The sequence below is a fragment of the Eubalaena glacialis genome, chromosome 7 (assembly GCF_028564815.1).
Source record: "Eubalaena glacialis isolate mEubGla1 chromosome 7, mEubGla1.1.hap2.+ XY, whole genome shotgun sequence".
Lineage (NCBI taxonomy): Eukaryota > Metazoa > Chordata > Mammalia > Artiodactyla > Balaenidae > Eubalaena > Eubalaena glacialis.
In genome coordinates this window covers 58,283,653-58,304,117 of record NC_083722.1, presented here as the reverse complement: position 1 = coordinate 58,304,117, position 20,465 = coordinate 58,283,653, and the positions used below count along the sequence as shown (strand labels likewise).

The 20,465-nt window shown below is 37.2% G+C and overlaps 1 protein-coding gene across 10 annotated transcripts in view; it reads right to left on the bottom strand.

Moving 5' to 3' along the window:
* Positions 1 to 20,465, bottom strand: part of RBMS3 (RNA binding motif single stranded interacting protein 3) — a 718,572-nt gene that overhangs the window by 53,799 nt on the left and 644,308 nt on the right. For 8 of the 10 annotated variants that reach the window (XM_061195214.1, XM_061195213.1, XM_061195220.1 and 5 more), the window contains 2 exons: positions 14,202 to 14,312; positions 7,171 to 7,218 (listed from right to left, as the gene is read on the bottom strand). In XM_061195214.1, the coding sequence (XP_061051197.1) occupies positions 7,171 to 7,218; positions 14,202 to 14,312 (159 nt within the window). The remainder of the gene's footprint in view (positions 1 to 7,170; positions 7,219 to 14,201; positions 14,313 to 20,465) is intronic. The other 2 variants (XM_061195218.1, XM_061195223.1) reach the window with 1 other exon arrangement.

Here is a 20,465-nt window from a genome sequence, read left to right as displayed (position 1 = left end):
AGAAATGAAACTGATTTTCATGCATGGCTTGTGGGAGCACATATAACTCTGTGTCAGGTCTTTTACAGTAAATACAACTTAATGGCTAATTGTAGCTAATTGGAGGTACTAATGGACCTAATTTTTAATTAAGAGATGGAGATCATTTGTAATTAGCTCATGGTATCCATGAAAACCAATGTTTAGAGCTTAAAAAATGGTTTGCAGTAGCTTAAACACCCCCCCATTTGAAAAATGGTTTTGTTCTTTGAAGTAGCTTAAACATTACCCCTCATCTCTGCCAAATTATGGAAGAGTTTTATAAAGTAATACCCACTCAAGAAGAGTTAGTACAAAGATGGGTTTCAACCAAATCTTTGGTAGAGCATCACCAATTCCAAATTAGGGAGGCTTTCCCACGCAAACTGATATTACTGACTAGCAAAACAATGTGGAAAAACTGCATAAGTTTAACAGTGAATTTTGTCTGAATCAGGGCAAGTACCACGGTGAAGACTTCATTCTTGTCCTGAAGTTGTACTGATGATAAGATTGACTCTTTTCAACCTATTTTAGCCAGTATGTAGAAGGAATATGGCAGAGGATGAAAGTATGTTCAGAAGTTCTATGGGTTGCTGTCAATATATTTTTGGTCCTTTGTTTCATTTTTTCCAAACACAGATTCAAATTCTGAATTCTAAGGTTTTCAGAAAAGGAGAATGAATTTTGGTTCTACTTCAGTTTGTTCTCTGTCCATTGTGGTCTTTTGCTTGATTTCATCATGATGCCCATCTATGAAATTAAGTTCAAAGCAACTGAGATAAACATTTGACAACATTTATCTGTAGTTTTCATGTTTCTCATAAAATCCAACTATGAACAGAAAAAAAAATGATGTTTTACTTTTCATTTTCAAATAGGAGGATCTTTTAAAGAGTTATCATTGTATGGAAAAGAAACACTAAAAAGAGAATAGACTCGTGATTTTGCATGAAAATGTGGAGGGTAGTTCCGGACTTCCTGTTTTCTGTCCTTGAAATGAGCTGGATAAGGTGTAGCAGAGACTTGGAGAGGAGAGAGGAAATAAATCAGAGACCCCCATCTCCCAAACCTCAACCACTTTCTCTGGACATCACCACTCTGGCCTTGCTCTATCCTTCCTGAATTATTGGGGTTTTTTTGTTTGTTTTTTTAAATGTATTCACTGTTTAACTATTCACCTTAGACTTTTCCTAAGCAAAGAGATCTTCAGCCATGCATTTGATGAACTTAATTCAAATTCACATTAAAGTAACTCTACAGCTGCTGAAGTCAAAATAAAAGGTTTTGGTTCCTATACTCTTAAAATCACTTCAAGTATCATGGTGATACCCAGATCACACTCTGAAAAATACTACTCTGATACACTTTCCTGCCTTTAATTAGATGTATATTCCAAACGTTCCAGAAAAAAACTTGATTCTTAAACATTCTGTGAGGTCAAGTCTTCAGTGTCTTTGTAACATGTTCCACAAATATGTTCTATCAGTGATCCCCTCTATTGGGGACATTCTTCCTGATGATTAGCCCACATCTTATTAGTGTCAAAAACCAAATCAACAAAACAAAACAAAATCTAGACGTACAAAAATACCCCACTGAAATAGCACCTTCTTATGCTCATATTGATGAACTTCCTTAACCTCCATCACCGTCACCTCAAGTCCACTTTGGCCATCTGCTCCCATGACCTTGACTTTGCTGAGAAATATTAGTTCATTATCCACATTCTTAAATCTAAGTATTGTACTTCTGACCACTTCGTATGCCTCGTTGAGACCTCTAGTCTCTATCTTCCTTGCTTTCTCCTTTTCTCCCACACTCTACTGCCTTCTTTTCTTTTTCTATCCATCCTGGAAACTAGTTTGTCACTCAGTAACTCTCTTGCCGATGTCAGCACACATTGCCCCTTTTCTCACTCCATTCAGTGAAACCTTAGCCCTGGATTAATCCACCTGTCTGCCTTCTTGGCTACTGATCACTACAGTGAAAAATCAAACATCCTCACAGACTGGTATAACAAAAATCCATAGTCTGTAGCTTCAAATGGCCCCCCAGGGCTGCCCCTCAAGCTTCCTGTGTACTGCTAGTTGGCTTTCTTTGTCCAGATCTCTGTTCTTCAGTCCCTTACCATGCCATTCCCACTCACTCTCAGAAGATGGCACTTAATACTTCACACACACACACACAAAAACAAGTAGTATCATAGAGATGATCATACTAAGTGAAGTAAGTCAGACAGAGAAAGACAAATACCATATGATATCACTTATATGTGGAATCTAAAATACGACACAAATGAACTTATCTGTGAAACAGAAACAGACTCACAGACATAGAGAACAGACTGGTGGTTGCCAAGGGGGAGGGGGTTGGGGGGAGGGATGGACTGGGAGTTTGAGATTAGTAGATGCAAACTATTATATATAGGATGGATAAACAGCAAGGTCCTACTGTATAGCACAGGGAACTATATTCAATATCCTGTGATGTTTTATCACAGGATATACATGTATATATACATGAATATATATGTGTATATGTATATATGTATAACTGAATCACTATACTGTACAGCAGAAATTAACACAACATTGTAAATCAACTATACTTCAATTAAAAAAATTAAAACAAACAAACAAAAAAAGTATTTGTCATGTAGGAAACCCTACATTTGACTTCCTACTCGTATGCTTACAAACTTACATGCAGGTGCACTGTCCTTTCCTCCTGTCCTCCTGCATTCCTAGAGGAGATGTCTGGCTTCCTCAATGACCTTGTTCTATCAGTCATCCCCTGTATGAATTACATCTTCAACCGTTAGAACTCTTTCCTGGCTTCTTCCTATCATGACCAAACATTTCCCATCTTAAAAAAAAAATTAGTCAATCGATCAGTTCCCTTCTCCATTCGTTTTCTGTTATTATCGTCTCTCCTCTTCAAAGCCAATTTTGTTAGGTCTGACACTTTTTACATCCACTTTGTCATAGGACATTCACTGTCTTGCTCTTCCCCCTAAAACTGCCCTATCAGAGTGGCTAGTGACCTCTGTGTCATGAAATCCAATGGCTTCTTTTCAAAACTCATCTTAATAGACTGGCCTCTCTTGAAACCCTCTCTTGCTTTGGCGTCTTTGGAAACCTCACACTCTTGATTTTCCTTTTAGGTCTATAGTTATCTTTTCCAATCTTTACTTTAGGTTCCTTTTTCTGCCCATTCTTTATTTTCAAGGATCGGCCTACTTCTCTTCACTTGAAGCACATTTTCTGGGTGACATGAGTTAATTCCATGACGATGACTCCAAAATCCATTTCTACCTAAGAGCTGTCTTATGAGCTCCAGAAACAGACATCCAAATATTTATTGACTATCTCTATTTGGATGCCTCACAGACATCTCAAACTCAACGTGTACAACACTGCACTCAAACTCTTTCCTGCCAAATTTGATTCTCTTTCCTCTGGTTCAGAGCTCAGCAAATGATACCTTAGGCCATTGAGTGCTAGGAACTTAAGAGCTACCTTTAACGCTTTCCTCTCCTTCTACTCTGGCATCCAGTGAGTTACTAAGTCCTGTGTATTCTACCTCTTTCAAATTTGTCAAATTTGTCAACTCTCCATTCTTATTTGCACACCTTGGGCACATGTCAACTTGATTTTGTGCTTGAACTCCTGAGTCCTGGTCCCCGTTTTCCAGTTCTGTCTCTCTCCAGTGCATTCTCCACCTATATCCAGAGTGATCATGTCACTCTCCAACTTAAACTTCTTAGTTTACATCTATTGCCAGCAGGATGGAGTCCCAGCTACCATAGCTGGTGACATTGCTCTACCTTATTTGTCCAGGATCGTTTTCTCTACTCTCATCTCTCTTTATGCATCCCTGTCCTATTGAACCATCTGTAGTTCCCCGAATTTGCCATATCCTGCTACCCATCAGCTTTGTACATGCTGCCCTGTTAGTCTGAAACTCCCCCCTCCAACTTATTTTTCACTTGGCTAATTCCCACGTGTCCTTATGTCTCCATTCAGAGGGTTCTTCCACTTTCTCTGACTCCTACCGTGGGTCAGTTTTCTCTTTGTGTCCCCAATAGCACCTTGTAACAAGGATGATTAGCATAGCTGTTGCTAATAACATTTGAGCACTTATTTGATGCCAGAACCTGTGCTAAGCAGGCTACATATCTTAACTCATCTATGCTCACAACAACCTTATGAGGTAATTAATATTTCCTCAGATAAATAATCCAAGATACAGAGAAGTTACATAATTTTCCCAAGGTTCCACAACTAATGAGTGACACAGTAGATTCTGAACTCAGGCATCTTATTGAAGATTTTACAAACTTGTAATCACTTGTTTGTGCCTAACTTCCTAATTGGACCCTAGGTTCTTAGAAGGAAGTTGTATCCTTAGCACCCGACACAGTGATTGTCACAAAGTGTGCTCCCAATAAATACTATTTGAATAACTAAAAGAACAAGGTGGCATGTGGCTCAAAGAGGAAAGAGTTCTTGCCTAAAATCAGATTTACCCTGATTACCCTGAGATCACCTTCAGTGTCTGCCATCGTGATGTTTTGCCCCAAGAATACCAAATAACTTGCTGTCATCTAATCACCCCATAGAATTTCATTTCCTGTCCCATTCACCTCATGTACATTTCCCACTCTTGTCCAACTGGTAAACTCATATTCATCCTTCCACATCAAGCTCAGAATTCACTTTATTCCTGAGGGTTCCCAATCTTCATCGTAGATTCTAAATTTTAGTTCCTCCATACTTTATACATTTCAACATCATCATCATCAACAACAACAACATTAATTTAGACCATCATATATATTTTTTAACCAATGGTCCATTTTCTATTCATCTTTGTATCTCTAGTACTTCAGTGTTGTGCCCAGCACTCAGAGGGTGGTCAAAAAATGTTTGATATATTGATCGAACAGAATTAGGTTGGGTTTTGTTTCTGTAGATTACCACGGAGATATCTCAAACTCCGATACATCATGGCAGTTTAGTTGGCTCCTACAATGGCCAAGAATCGATTACTATTGGAGTTGTCCAACACTGGCATATTGGGAGACATGAGAAGAGGATATCACAATACTTTATGCCTGTTTCACTTTCCTGATCTGATCAAGGGTTTGGCAAAGGATATGTTATTTTTTCAAATGTCATTCAAGTTGTGCCCACCAGATAAGTCACAAACATTTTAGGAAGGCAAGTCTATTTTCATTTAGAGATGGACTAAAGAGGCCAAAGAAGTCTGTGCAAATTTATAAGATGTCAAACCACCAACCCAATCTTGTAAGGGGAAAACAACTGTAAAATCTCCCAAAGTGTTATTTTTCCTGTCAGTTCTATTTTAGTCCCTTTGTATTTCACTGGGGTCTTAGCACTTATTTTAGTTTAGTGATATCATATTTGAGCTTTCTAAATGTTCTACGTAATTACTGTGTCTTATTCCTCAAGCACACACCAAACTGCCAGATTAAGTTTCTCAAAGCACTGCTTTGATCAAGTCATTTCTCTGCTCAAGGACTCTCAGTGGCGCCTGACTATGGAATTAGGTGGGAACTCTGAGTCCAGATTTGCCACCAGATGTTCTGCCACCATTGATTTGTGTAGCGCCTGACCCATGACACACATCTAGTAAGTGCTTTTAATGTTTTCATTGCTTTTTCCATTGTGTTCTTGAAAGTGAAATCAGAAAACCTAGTTGAAGGAAAGTTCCATTTTGTGTCTTTCATTATTATCAATATTGGCAAATTATTAAGAATAGATGCCTCTTGTTCAACAAAGATGCCACATGGTAAACAAAGTAAAGGCTACATACGTTAGAGAAAGCATCTTCCCAGGAGTCCCATATCCTAAATAAAACAGGCACATGAAGATATGGCAGGTAATACACTTTGGGGAAAGATAAGTGGTATTTTCATTAATGACAACTTATAGAGATTTCCAGGAGGACCAAAGTAACTTCACAGCTGAAAGCTAACTCATTGCTTCTCAACTGAACTTCTAAGAGGAGTATTCAGCCATGAGCATAATTAAACAAGTCCACAAGACATGAGAAAAGGATTACCCTGAAGATGCTGGGTCAAGCAAACCACGTGGCCAAGAACACGATGTTCTCTGCTTGAAAACCATCATTTAGTTGCCAGACTCTGTTGCTCTCTGGGCTCTCCCATTCTGTTTCTGGCCTTTGTCTCTTGCTCTCTCTCCAGTGCCCTTTCTTGGTTTAGATTTTATGTCCTCATCATCTGACACATCAAAGGATTAAAGAGTTCAAAGCCCTTCATGCTGCCAGTATTTTATTTAGTTAAAATCAACAAAAATGAAAACTTGTGCCCATTTTCCTCTTTGCAAGAAACCAAAATGCAAAATCAAGACGAAAGCACAAGAAGATCCGTGCTGTTCAAAATTAAAACTCATGTCTTCACATATGTATACTCTGTGACAAACTGCACCACTGGATTTTATGAAACTACTTCAATATTGCTAATTAAAATGCTCGTGACACTAACAAATTCTCAAACCAACCTCTGCCACTTTGTTGTACAAATGGAACATTGGCAGATTTTCTTTCAATATCCAAAACACCATTTTTGGAACAAATTTGAAGTTTTGATTCATTCAACAATTATATCGAGTACCTACTATGTGTCAGACACTATGGTGGGTGCAGAGCAAGCAAAATGGGATGATTTTCTGATTTCAGAGGAATTCTGGTCTCTAAAGCAGTGCTTCTCAAACTACTTTTATTCGTCTGTGCTCTCTTTCGATAAACACAAGTATCCTTCTCCAATTTCCCAGAAAGTCTAATGAACGCTTCCAACACTAAGAATTACTGATACACAGAACATAGACTCAATTTTCTGTGTATCCTTCATAGACCAAAAGTCTTTGAGCTTTTACTTTTTATTTCAAAAGCAACACATTTATTTTCCATACACAAAACTGGATTGGAATATTAAATATCCTTTTTTGAACCACATATGCTAAACCCCCACCCCGGAACTGAAATTGAAATGCCTGCTTAGAATCACTGTTTGAGAATCACTGCTTTAAAGAGTTTTGGAGAAAAACCAGGCAAGCTCCCTCTCTCCCATCCAATCAAGTCTTAAAGGAATTAGAATTTTCCTACCTGACACAACAGCTGGTGGAGTATCATAATCCTGTCTTGGGACTGAATCTTTGAATGAAAAGAGCATGAGAAAGAATGCAATGAAGTACAAAAGAAAATAAAATAGAATTTTAGCTCTAAAACTTGGAAGTGCCCACTGTATGTCACATGGTACCTAAGGCTCCTGCCTTCAAGCACTCAAGGAGGCACTATGACCCCTTGACAGTTGACAGTTGACACAACGGTCCTCACAATCACCACTCTGGATGTGTCGTTAGGCCCCGTGTGACCCGCGAGGACAGCATCATCTGTCCCAGAGTATTGTCATCTTCCTCATCTTTCATAACTTTGGTCCCTCCCTTGGGTCATCAACTTGCAATATGTACCCTCTTTGGCTGACACAAAAGTTCTACAAAGTGGCCTGTCAGGAAGGGGACCAAAGTGCAATATGAAACCCCAGTCCTGGAGAACAAAAGAAATAACTACAATTTCAAAAGAGATAAATGAAAAATTTGCACATTCCCAAATTCTATGGAGGCTGACATGTTTTGAAGCTAGAATTTTGTTATTGACCACTCATCTCGGGCTCTGTCCCCAGTGGTCGAGGCCAAGGAGCTTCGTGTGCTGGTATCATGAGGACACAGATCAATAGAACAGAATCTATTCAACAGATGGCTGCTGTCTTTTTCCAAAGTGTCATAAAATCGGAGGTGGCAAATTGTAGATCGATGTTAATTAAACAACATGACATCCATTTCAAAAGTTGGGGTGACGTGGGACCAAATATAACTGCTTTTTTAAAGATGAAAAAGAGGCTTTGGCTTAATATCATTTCTTTAGCCAGGGATCTTAAAAAGGAAAGTGGGACATGGACCGACTTCTAAAAATGGAAAGTTCTAATCTAGTTCCAGCTCCCCTTGGAGGGGTAAACTGTGTAAAAGGGACCGGGTATTGCTCATATTCAAATAAACTGCCCAAACATGGTTAAAAGGATGCTTTTGCATGACCCTCATTCCATTCATATGATCATTATTCCATTTTAAAAACTAAAACCTCAAACTTCACTCTTCCACCTACTTGGTAACTTAATTTGGACTATCACAAATTTCTCCGTTTCATCTCCTTGCCACAAAAGGACAATGTTGATCACTCTCCCATGAGTGAATGGTGTGTGAAAAGACAGATTAGAACTTGAACAATGCAAGGCCAGCCAAGCAAGCATTGATCAAAGATTCAAATGCAAGTAAACCTTAGGCATGAGTTATTCTGTTTCTCACAACAGGTATGTGAACTAGTGACTTGATTATAATCCCCAAATCTAGAATATATAAAATCATTTTCAAGGGGTCTCCAAATATTTTATTAATACTGGTAGTAATTCTGATTATCTTTTAAAAAACTAAGCACACATTATTACTACAAACAAACAAGACCGTGACACTAGTCATTTTCCAAGAATATATTTATAACATTTTAAAATTTATAAAAAATCATGCTCATTGTTGAATTCTTGGAGAATGTAGAAAAGTACCATGATTAAAATAGAAATTATCCCTAACCCCATCATCTAGAAACCATCACACTTGTTTGTACTTGTTACAGCCTTATTTCATAAATATTTTTTCATAGTTGATATGATATTCCACACATGCAAATTTACATCCTGCTCTTTTGATTTAACATGATAGTTAATCCCTTCCTAATTATTTTATACACTTATAACTTCATGCTGCATTACATTCTAGTTTATGGATGGATTATGATTTATTTAATCTTCCTTATTAGACATTATAAAGAACACTGGGCTGAATATTTTTAAGATATATTTTCTGTTATTCTAGAATATTTCCAGAGAATAGGTCTTCAAAACTATAACTATTTGGTCGGGGAATAGAGCTATTTTTGAAATGTCTTGCAGGTCCACCCTGCTATCCAGTTGACACTTTCACAAATTTGGATTCCTACCATCACACTATCCATGCTTGAGAATGTATATCTCCCCACACCTTCATCAGCAATGTGTATTATTTTAATAACTTTATTTAATGGGTTATATGTGTGTGTCTGTGTGTGTATTAGATTAATTTACTGTTAAGTTGATCATTTTTCATATGTTTTTTGGCTCTCTATTTCCTCCTTTATCAACTATCTGTTCATGTTCTTTGGTATTTTATACATTGGGACTTTTGTATTTTTTGCTAATTTATTGGAATTCAGAATCTATTTTTTAAACAGCAAAAGCTTACTATTTGCAAATAAACTTTCATAATACTAGACTTTCACTTAATGCCTACTTGTTTATTGTTTATATTGTAAGACTAACTTCAAAAATTCACTTATCTTACAACAAGACTAAATAAATTTAAAAAAAACTATTCCCTTTCATCTATATTTTGTTTCTTGTATTTAACTATTTTTAATTGATTGATACTTTTTCCTGAAAAAACATTTCAGGAGATGTACTCATGACCACTTATGAATTTATGATACTGTTTCCTAATCATGGGTCCATTTAACATCGTGTATTGGTTTTTATCACTCTGTCTTAATACTTATATTCCTGGATAATAGTTGAAAATAGACAATCTCTAAGCAAAATGAATAATTCAGGATTTTCACCTGATACCATCAGAATTTCAAAGCAATACAGGAGGGAATGGTGCCACTGAAAACTGTGAGAGAACTATGTTGAACAAGTCAAGAACAATTACAAGATTATCTCTGTGAGCGGCTATGGTTACACCACCAGAATCCAATGATGTCACAAATCACCAGTGGTCTGGAGACACAAACAGAACTGCAGATAAGGAGCCTGCAGAACAAAAACTTTTTATTTCTTTCAACAGAATCTGGTGACATTGTAAGCCACTGGTGACCACCAACTGAACAAATGAAAAGGAGATAAGAAACTTGTAAAACCAGATTGTCATGCAATTTGGAGGTTCTCATAACACAGTAAAATCCCCAGTGGTTTCTGCTAAAGCTTACAATAGACTGATAAGAAATTATGGATAATAGGGCTTTGGTCCTTGAGGGAATCCTGTGACAAAAAATAAACAAAAGCAGAAAAGCTAGAAACTTCTTCAAGGTCAGCAGAGTCCTGGAATAAAACCGTTACACTGCTTGCATAAAATTCATTTCTTTTAAGCCCTGCAGATTCTGTCCAGCTTAAAAATAGGTAAAGAATTGAACGATAAACATTTGAGGTGGCAAAGAATGGTTAATTAACCTACAAGGCATCCCTTTCAAAATGTGGGGTCATGGGGGACCAAATACATCTAATTTTATGAAGATGAAAAAGAGGCTTTGGCTCACTACACTTCCTTTACTCAGGGATCTTAGAAAAGAAAGCGGGACATAGCGTATGGTCTAAGGCACCCCTTCTGAAGATGGAAAATTCTAATCTAGCTCCAGGTCCCATTAGCCCTGAACCCTGCTTACTTTGGTTATTCCCTGGATCTCTCTGCTCTGCCCTTGGAAACTATTTCTGGACTTGAGGTTCCTGTCTTAATCTTGACTTGTTCACACCTTGTTTTGCAGAATTTCAGTGAGCTCAGATGTCTGAAAGCCTCTGGAAAATTATAGTAGGAGAGAGACATGGTCTGAGAGTTTTAGACCGACTGGCTGTGGCAATATGGCGGGGAACAGACTGGAGTAAATTGAAGTGGGAAACAGGAAGAACAGTTAGGGGACTATTACAGTTAATCAAACGAGGCCCAGGGCAGAGACCTTAGAATATGAAGGAAGGGATGTATTTGACAGATGTCTATGGGACTTGAATAGTAACTGTATGTGGTGGGAATTGAGAAGGAAAGGGTCTACACTGGGTCCTAAGTGTAGTGTTGGACTCCCCGGGTGAGTGGTCATGGGGTCAGCTTGAGAGGGAACAGGAGCAGGACCCTATAAGAGGAAGGGTCAGTGGGGAGAAAGCTTGGGAAGCTCATGAGATTAGTTTGGGTCGTGTTGACTTCGAGATGTCAGAGGGAGAGTCACGTGGAAATATTTAGCAAGTGGTTGGACAAATGACTAAAATTCTAAAATGGTCTAAAATTCTAAGACAAGGTTAGCCCTGAGGACTCAGATATAAGAGTCTTCGGCATAGAAGGCAGAGTTCAAAACCATCGAAGTGGAGGAGCTTGTTAAGGAAATTATGTATGAATGAGAAGTAAGTTTAAAAACTTATTTAGCAGCCTAGGAAAGAAAAGAAGCAATGGCCAGAGAGATCAGAGGAGGACCAGGAAAACCTTGGGCAGGAGTCACAAACTGACAGCTCTTAGGAAAATTGGGTCCAATATTCAAACATAGGGAGATTTCCCATTAAAATCCAAGTAGTTTATCTTGAAAAACTGGAAGGTTTCCATATCTCATGCCATTAACACTCACAACACCCCTGGGATATAAACATTACTTTTCCCACTTTGCAAAAGAGGAAATAAAAGTTCAGAGAGGTCAAGTAACCTGCCTAAACATGCACAGCTAATAAGGGGGCAGAACCAGGCTTTAATCTCAAATTCAACACCCACTGTTCTTTCCATGATACCAGGTCACCTTCCCAGCAATGGATAAAGTGTGTTGAAAAGATCTAATAAGGTGGTGAAATCTGATTAAAAGAATCAAAAGAATCAATAAGAGCCACTCCAAATGCCAATCAAAAATTCAGATAAAATGAATCTATGATATTATATCAAAGTGTAAGAGTGACAGTTTAAGAAAAAAGTATAACTTCCTGCTGGACACTCAACATTGTCAGTGATATTTTGTTGAATAAATCTACAAATTAATACTGTTTTCTCTCTGCCTTTTCAGAACCTTATGAAACTTTAAACCTTTGCAAAACATCAATTTACATAAAGCTTATAATGTTTTTAAGCATTAGTACAAATGTGAAGGAGGAAAATAATTTTTAAAAAAGCTAGAAGAAATTTGATGTTAAATATAAGCCACATGCTTAAAACTTTTGCTTTCTGAGAAAGAAAAGGGGATATATCATTATTGAATAATTTGGCTATTACCAGCTGGGCAAAAATTGTGGTCTTGTATAAATGTATCCTTTTTGAAAATGCTCAAACACTAGTCATAATAGACATTATTGAATCCATAAGTATTGTACTTCTGACACTGTTCTATATAATTGAGCTTATTTTTCAATTTCTTAAAGGATTCAGTCATATTCTCCATTAACTTAGGTCATATTTTTCCTAATTTCCTCCAAATTTGAATTTCAGTAAGTCAGCTGGCTTTGCTTTTGATTCAAATGAGTAGAATTTATAAAGTGTTTCTTTTTATGCTTTGCCTTAGAACTCCCTCCTTTATCGGATTACAAATTGTCATTCAATACAGTAAAAGTGCATTACTTCATTTATTCATAATTTGTGATCATTTAAGTAGGGGAAAGCAGATATAAAGGGAAATCAGTAGTGGGACATGAGAAACTTCAAGCCTTCCAATATTGTCCTGGGATCTGCTTTATTAATAAATGAGAAAAGTGACTACAGGTAATCTTCACACATTGCTAAAAGCTATAGAAATAGTATCTTCAAATTCTAATGAAAATTAGCTGTACCACACTGTAAAATTAAACATAGTCTTAGACATGACTTTTAAAAGTCTAGTTCAGAGACCTAAAGAATCATTTGATCTAGTCTAAGCTTTCAGACACATAGGTATCATCAACTGCTTTTTATAGGTTCAGCAACTGAGGCCTTCTAGATGGGTACTTTGTTTATGTTCATAAAACTAACTTTCTTTATTGAAACAATGGGACTCTTTCCATTAGGTATATAGACTTTCCTCCTATTTAGAGCAGATTACTGAGACCTCAGTGAACATGTCAGAAACTTCTTAAATCCTCAAAAGCCTGTGAGTCAACACATCTATGTAGCAAGCAAACCATTGCTTTAAGGTAAAATCTCCAATATACAGCTAATGTACCTAGTGTACTTAGATGTTTGGAGATGTTGCCAGCATAACTGAGAAGAATCACAGTAGTGGTGACTATGAGACATATAGGCATAAAGTCATAGAGGCATATGGTTGAAGGGGTCCCATAGATCTCCATGTTCATTACTTCAACTGGATGGAGAGGGGCATTGAGACCAGGAGACGTTACCTTCCTAAGGACAGACAGAAGCAATAGGGCTCCATCAGGCTTTCTATAGTATTAAAGCTGTCTCACTCAGAAGAAGATACATGTTTTCCTCTCTCCATCTTTAAAAATGACAAAATTATCTACATTAACATTTATGAAAAATAAAAACTGTTACATGGGATATTGGATTTGACATTTTCCATTGTTCTCTATAATTAATAAAGTTGCAGTATTCCATGTTGTATTAGACATTTGCCCTCCTGACCATTTGGGGAACTGCCTTTAAAAGATTTTTTAAAAAACAAAGGTTTGCCAATGATTTCAACTGCCTTGTTGATATAAAAGCAAGGCTGCAATGGGCATTTCTGAATATACTTTTGTGCCCTAAGGAAAAATAATGGCTAATCAAAAACATCCCTACCTATAAAAAAAATCAGGTACATTAGATTCCTTTGCTTTTTTGAACATCATCTATGTTGACATATTCAAAAGAAAGATTAGAATAAGTTGATTATGTGAGGTTCTCAATTACTTTTTGTTGCTTTAAACATTGAAAGTAAATAAAAAGCCCTGAATATTAGTCATAATCAAGGTTGGCCCCTCTCTTGTGAATAACCTGGGGATGCTGTGAGCTGAAGTGGTAAATATCTGGGAAAGAAAAACTAGGCTCAAGTGTATTAAGTTACAAGGTCTAAAATAGACACACCTGGTGCATTGCATCATAGGAACCAGAAGTAACACAAATTTAAATGCAACGCGGTAGAACCTTCAGCCTTGTCAATGCGAGTAAATGTGCCCTGGAACTGTGCATGCAGAGGGCAGTTTATTCACAGTGGGACCTAAAAGGCATGTTAGTCAGTGGTGCAGAACCAGTTCTGCTGATGATGCCAGTAAGAACAGCGAGTATTGCACCTTATATTGATGAAGTCCAAGAAAACAAAAGGAAACAAACTCTTCAACTCACCGTTCCTGTTGTGCCCAACGAAAGGTGATTCATCTGTTGTGTCAGGGGGCCCATCATGTTTGCTGGCTGCATTGACATAGGATGGTCCATTGTTGGCGTAATCACAGCACCCTATAAGCACACACAACGTCCATCTGAAAACATGTTCCACAATGAAGGAAACTTAAAAAAAATAAACACAGTAAACTGTGTCAACATCATACGTGCTTACTTCTCACTAAAAAGGCTAACGAGCCATGTGTGATTTTTACATCCATTCATGTCATTTTGTGCCTGTCTAAATATGTAACATTAGCGACTTTATCTCTGATGTGATTTATCTGTCATTGTCATTTATACTTCCAATATTCAATGTAGAATGTATTCTAAGACATCAGATATATCCTCTCTCACTGTTCTACATACAAACTTCTCTGACTGAAAAATATAAATACTATGGAAATTCTCTAATTGTTCTTGATATTGAGTAAAACTTCTGTTTTTGTCATTTACCCAGGATTTATACAGATAATTCTCGATCACCTCAATACAACCTTCCCCCAGGGGGATAACGCTGGTCCAGATTGGTTTCTTGACGGGATACCTTTAAAGGACATATTAAAATCTAACACAAATGTTATAAAAATCAAAGCTACTATTTCCCATATTTTTCCTCCTAATCTTTTGACCTACTTTCTTTCTATCTGTGCTTTTGACACAAGCCTAGAGGATACTGAACTCTGCTAAATGCTGGTCAAATGAAACAGCCCTGACATTTTTTTAAATGCAAAAATATCAAGTGTTTCATCATGGAAAGGCTTACTTCTAGAATATGCTTTTTGATTTATCATAACTGTTGGAAATGCAAGAAATAATAGACAAAAAAAAAAATTCTGTCCATATACAAAGTGTCACATGGCCCATGAAGCCTGGAGCCAGGCCATATTACCCTTCCCTTCCTTTTCCTTTCCACTATCCTACTATTCCACCTTAATTGACTAACTTAGAGAATGGAAAGATCTGTTTTTTTTTTTTTTAATTGAAAAGCTAGGGTTGGATGGAATCTTTGAGACTGTATAATTCCAGTGCTTTATTTTAAAGATAGTAATAAAAGCAGAAGCTCATTTAAATACCCAGTGGTAGAAAAATGATTATGAATCTGAATGCTATTTTTTTCTGTAACCATTATTTTTCTATGTGACTTTTTTCATATAAATAAACATATTGAAGAAAAAAAATAAGTCAGATTCATGTGGATGGAAGGATCTCAGCACCCAAACTAATTACCCACAAGCAAATATGTCCTAAAATGCCTTAGCTCAGGATAATCAGTTTCTCGTGCTATTATCCAAATCCAGCTCCCTGACTGTACCTGTTAAAAGATCAGGCTGTCACTCAGCCTTCCTTGTGGGCTCTTCCTCATCAATATGGAAGGAAAATAGAAACTGAACCATATATTTGTAAATGACTGATATACAGAGCTAGCTTTGTTCTCAAAGACATTTGGACTTTTGAGCTACAATCAGTCAAAACATGCATGTTATTTTATAATCTGTAGCTTGTAAATAGACATAGTTGTGCATTTGCATTGCTTGAATTTTTTGATGCTTCCATAAACTGTCATTCATCAGAATGCTTCTTGAATGAGAGACATGATAAGCTTTTACTTAATTATAATTCAGAGACACAACACTTTTTCTTCCTGCTGCCTGAATTTAACAAAAGCATCTTTACTTTTTCCTTAAAAAAAAAAAATTACTAGCCTTTATTTCAGGTATTTGTCATATCAAACTAGCAGTAAATACTTTGAGAATAACTGAGACGCTTCTTAAATCACTTAGGGATAAACTATAGAATAATCTCAGAGTTAAGACAGAAGTTCTGAAGCATTTTTTTTTTTAGCCAAAATGTGGCACTTTCACAACATTCTAATCCTTAGCAGGTGCAAGACTTCAATACTCTTCTTGAACTTGAGATTTAGGCTATCTTCTTAGAATATTTGCCCCTAGAGGTTCTGACACACAGCTAACTTGTGACAGTCCCGGAAACCCCACAATTCTAATCAGATTGCCCTAGTCACATAAAGAATTGTTCATCATATATCAGAGATAAAGACCAAATTGTGTTTGGCCAGGATACTTTCTTCGCAATGCCCTAGGGGTGACCTCACTCCCCAGCAGTGTGATAGGTAGTCTTAAGTCTTTTTTGGGGGTGGCAATATGTAAATGAGATAAGGTGAGCCTGTGACAGACAGACAAATCAAAATCTATGCATGCTAAGTATAGAAGGATTGAATGCCTGCATTTGGAATTAATTTCGGAAGGATCGTCTGGTCTCTTTAGAGAATCTTTTCGTGGAAAGTGCTTGGGGACTCATTTGATTACAGATGCCACAGAGTGAGTGCTGCTTCTGTGTATAAACCAGAAACCTGACAATCAAAGGGAAGAGTGTGTGTGTGTGTGTGTGTGTGTGTGTGTGTGTGTGTGTGTGTGTGGTGGGGGGAGGGATGTGTCATCATTTAGAATTGGAAATAGCAGCGCTAGGCACGGAGTGGAAGACAACGTAAGAGAAACATTCCTAACCAGGCCAGCTATTGCAAATAAAATGAACAACGAAATAAGGCTTCTTGGGGGAGGACACATCAGGACATACATTCTTATTCAAATTTAGTAAAAATGTTCAAGAAACACAGGATTCCCACAAATGATTAAGATCATACATTTCTTAAGAATCTCAAGGGATGGAAGAAACTTACAAGCAGTGAGTAAGTTGGAAATAGCAGACAGGAACCCCTTGGGGAAACACATTGTCTTGATGGCACTTTACCAGGGACAGACAACTTAGGGAGTTTGAAGTGCTGGTTATCTACAACAAAGACTGGGCTTTGCCAGTCACTGTGTTCATCAATTGCAATTCAGCTACAGAATCTCTTTTGTATTGTGTAAGACATGAAACAGTGTGGGGGAGAGAAAAAGAAAGAAAAAATAACGAAAAAGGAAGAGAAAAATCTATGGTTGTTAAGGCAAAATTATAATCGTGCCTCATTAAATACACTGTCAACGCCCTTCCTATCCGATGCATTTAAGCCATAGACTGAAGAGTGTTTTGTGACAGATGTTGCCAACACATAAAGGGTAATTTCATTTACTCAAAAGGTATAGAATGTGCTGTCTGACGGAGTTCGCTTGGCAAATGGCAAAGCAAGAGGAAACAGATTTTTCATTTTAGCATCTCCGGATATCTGGGTTTGCTCAATGTTTAAGCTGCAAAGAAAAATACTGTAACATGCTGTAATTCCACTAAAAAGCACAATGACCAGACAGCTGATGGGACTGTCTGGTCTGTTTTAGCCACGGCCTCTGCAAAACAAAGCTGTTCACACTCAAGAGTCATAGGGTGGAGCCGTTTGCCCTAATTCTGAAATAAACAATTTCAACAGGATTTTGGATAAAGTTTCCAAAGATCATTGATGTGGAATAAATATATCTGACCTAAGGCCACAAAAGCATCTGTGTTGTTAACCTCCTGCCAATATTTGAAAGAAATGTTAAGTCTAGGAGAGTTCATTGATATTTTAATTTTCTAACAGAAATACAGGATCATTGACAAATTGAGGAAAACACCAGCAAGGCTCTCTCCCATCAAGAACACACATAGATGGTTTAAAACCTACATTAATGCCATGATATGGACCACAATGAGAATAACCTGTATGAATGTTTCTGTGAGTGTCAATATTCTAGGCCAGTGCCACTCCAAATATGATCAAGAATTTAAATTAGACTCTCTGGGCTTCGGGCATTGGAATCTGTGTTTTAATAAACTCTCCAAATGATTCTGATGCCCCCTAAATTTGAGACATGTGCTCCGTCTATAAACGGCTATTGTATAAGTCAGTGTTACAAATACTTGGTCTTACTTTATTTATACTGTTTCTCAATTATTTGTTTTAAACCAATCTTGTGATAGGGTATGAGCCTTTGTGTAATAATTATATTACATTTTGCTTAAAAAGGCAAAGAGGTCAAGCCTGCATTTTTGATGAGTTGAAATGGGGTGATTATCTGAGTAATTCAGGCCTCAGTCTGATGATCTGACATGTTTCTTTTTGATCAGTGTGCTTGTGTTGGAGCACATTTAAAATTCCTTCCTGTTTGGAATCTAAGGGAGCCTTGAATCTGAAATCACAGAAATGTAAAAGTATTAATAAAAGGTAGGAAAATTATAACATAAGTGAAAAAAAGGAAAAGAAATATCACCCTCTTTTTCCCTCTTGTCCAATCTAGATGCCTCAGGTCAAAATGTTTGCAGCCCAAACTGGTATATACAGGATGGATAAACAACAAGGTCCTACTGTATAGCACAGGGAACTGTATTCAACATCTTGTGACAAACCATAATGGAAAAGAATATGAAAAAGAATGTATATATGTGTATAACTGAGTCACTTTGCTGTACAGCAGTAATTAACACAACATTGTAATTCAACTATACTTCAATAAAAAATAAATTAAAAAGAAGAAAAAACAAAAAGAAATCTTTATGTTTCTTCCAAAAAGAAAAAAACGTTTGCAGCCCATACTGTGCTCTTTTCCTATGGTCACTTATGCAAAACCATAGGACTTGTTAGTAGTAATCATTCAACACGACTTAAAAAAATGTGGTTTAAGGTCATTTGTCTTCTTTCTCATCTGTGTGTTTTCTGCTTCTCAGTTTTTAATATTTCTAGAATAAATATCTAGTGGAGTTTGTGTACACCAGGCTATTTTTAGCACATGTGACGTACAGAGAATGATACGCCCTTACAAGTAAACTAGTTAGTGTAACGGATTTTCCAGTAGCAATGATGTTTTCATCATATAAATGGCATAAAGTTATTTCACTTAACTTGGGAAATAGCTAACCAAATGCGGTGCCCTGCTGTATGAGTGTGTGACACTCCATGTTGTGTATGTAGAGATGTTTCACCTTTTCATTTGTTGATGTTGGCGTGGGTTTTGTTTTGTTTGCAGGGGTGCTTGGTGAGGTTTACATAGGGCTGCCTAGGGAGAGATAAAAAAGGATTGGGAAAGATTTCCCCATCCTCAGAAACAGTCATTAATCCTCAACTACCTTGATTAATGTCCAACTTGCAGAGGATGGTCTGTCTTAAAATATATATATATTTGAAACCCAGAAAGCTGTGGCAAAGCTGGAAGATATGACTTCCACTCTGGAAGCATTTTGGAATGATCTCCAACAAACACGGGAGGCTTGGGAGAATGGTGAATAACCAGGTGTGGAAGCCAGGCTGCCTTGAGGACCCCATGTTAGCCCCTATCCTTCCTTCCCTTTATTATTCTCCACTTGCTTCTTTCAATATACCTTCCAAGAGGGCGAGGGTAATGTTTACACATATTTGTAATCCCTATAATTATGAATTACATGCAGTAGATACTTGAAACAGTGTTTGTGAATTAATTTTATATATCGGCACCACAAATTGTTCAGTAAAATTAAAAATGGCTAACATTTACCAACTTTTAAAATTTCGATTGTTCATTCTAGAAGGGCTGAAATCACGTTTGCTTGTTCAAACTGTCTATTTACAGTGTCATGGTGTTGTCTACAGTAGGAGGCATGTAATATATGTTTCATAAATATTGGTTGGAAAATGCTGAAAGAGAAAAACTCAAATCAAAAGGTTCTTACAAATGTTATTTTGAGATTAATAGTCAAAAGGAAGCAATCCAAAGATTCTGAAAAATCTTGTTCTCACAAAGGGCAGTTCAGTTTCAAAACCAAGGTTGTGCTCACGTATGTGTGCATTTATTAATATATTCAATCACCACACCCTTAGAGATGAGATCTGAAATTCACCTGATGTAAAAAGTTCTACTAATGCCACCATAGCATATTTATGGAAATTATCAAAATAAAAAGTATTTGTGTATGTGCATACACCAGTGGTCCTCACCAAGGGGTGATTCTGCAGTGGCTAAAAGGGCGATTTGGCAATGTCTGGAGACATTTTTAGTTGTCAAACTGGGGAAGGGGTGTCACTGACACCTCGTGTGTAGAGGCCATGGTTGCTGAATATCCTACAACACACAGGACAATTCTCCACAACAAAGAACTATCCAGCCAAAAACACTAGTGCTAGGGTTCAGAAATCCTGGTATACACAAATATATATTCATAAGCTCCAGTTACACAGAATGAGAAAGATTTGAAATTGCAGTAATTAGAAGATGGCACAGAGTAGCCATGCACTCTCTGCTCCCTACAACTAACAGCAGACCTTAG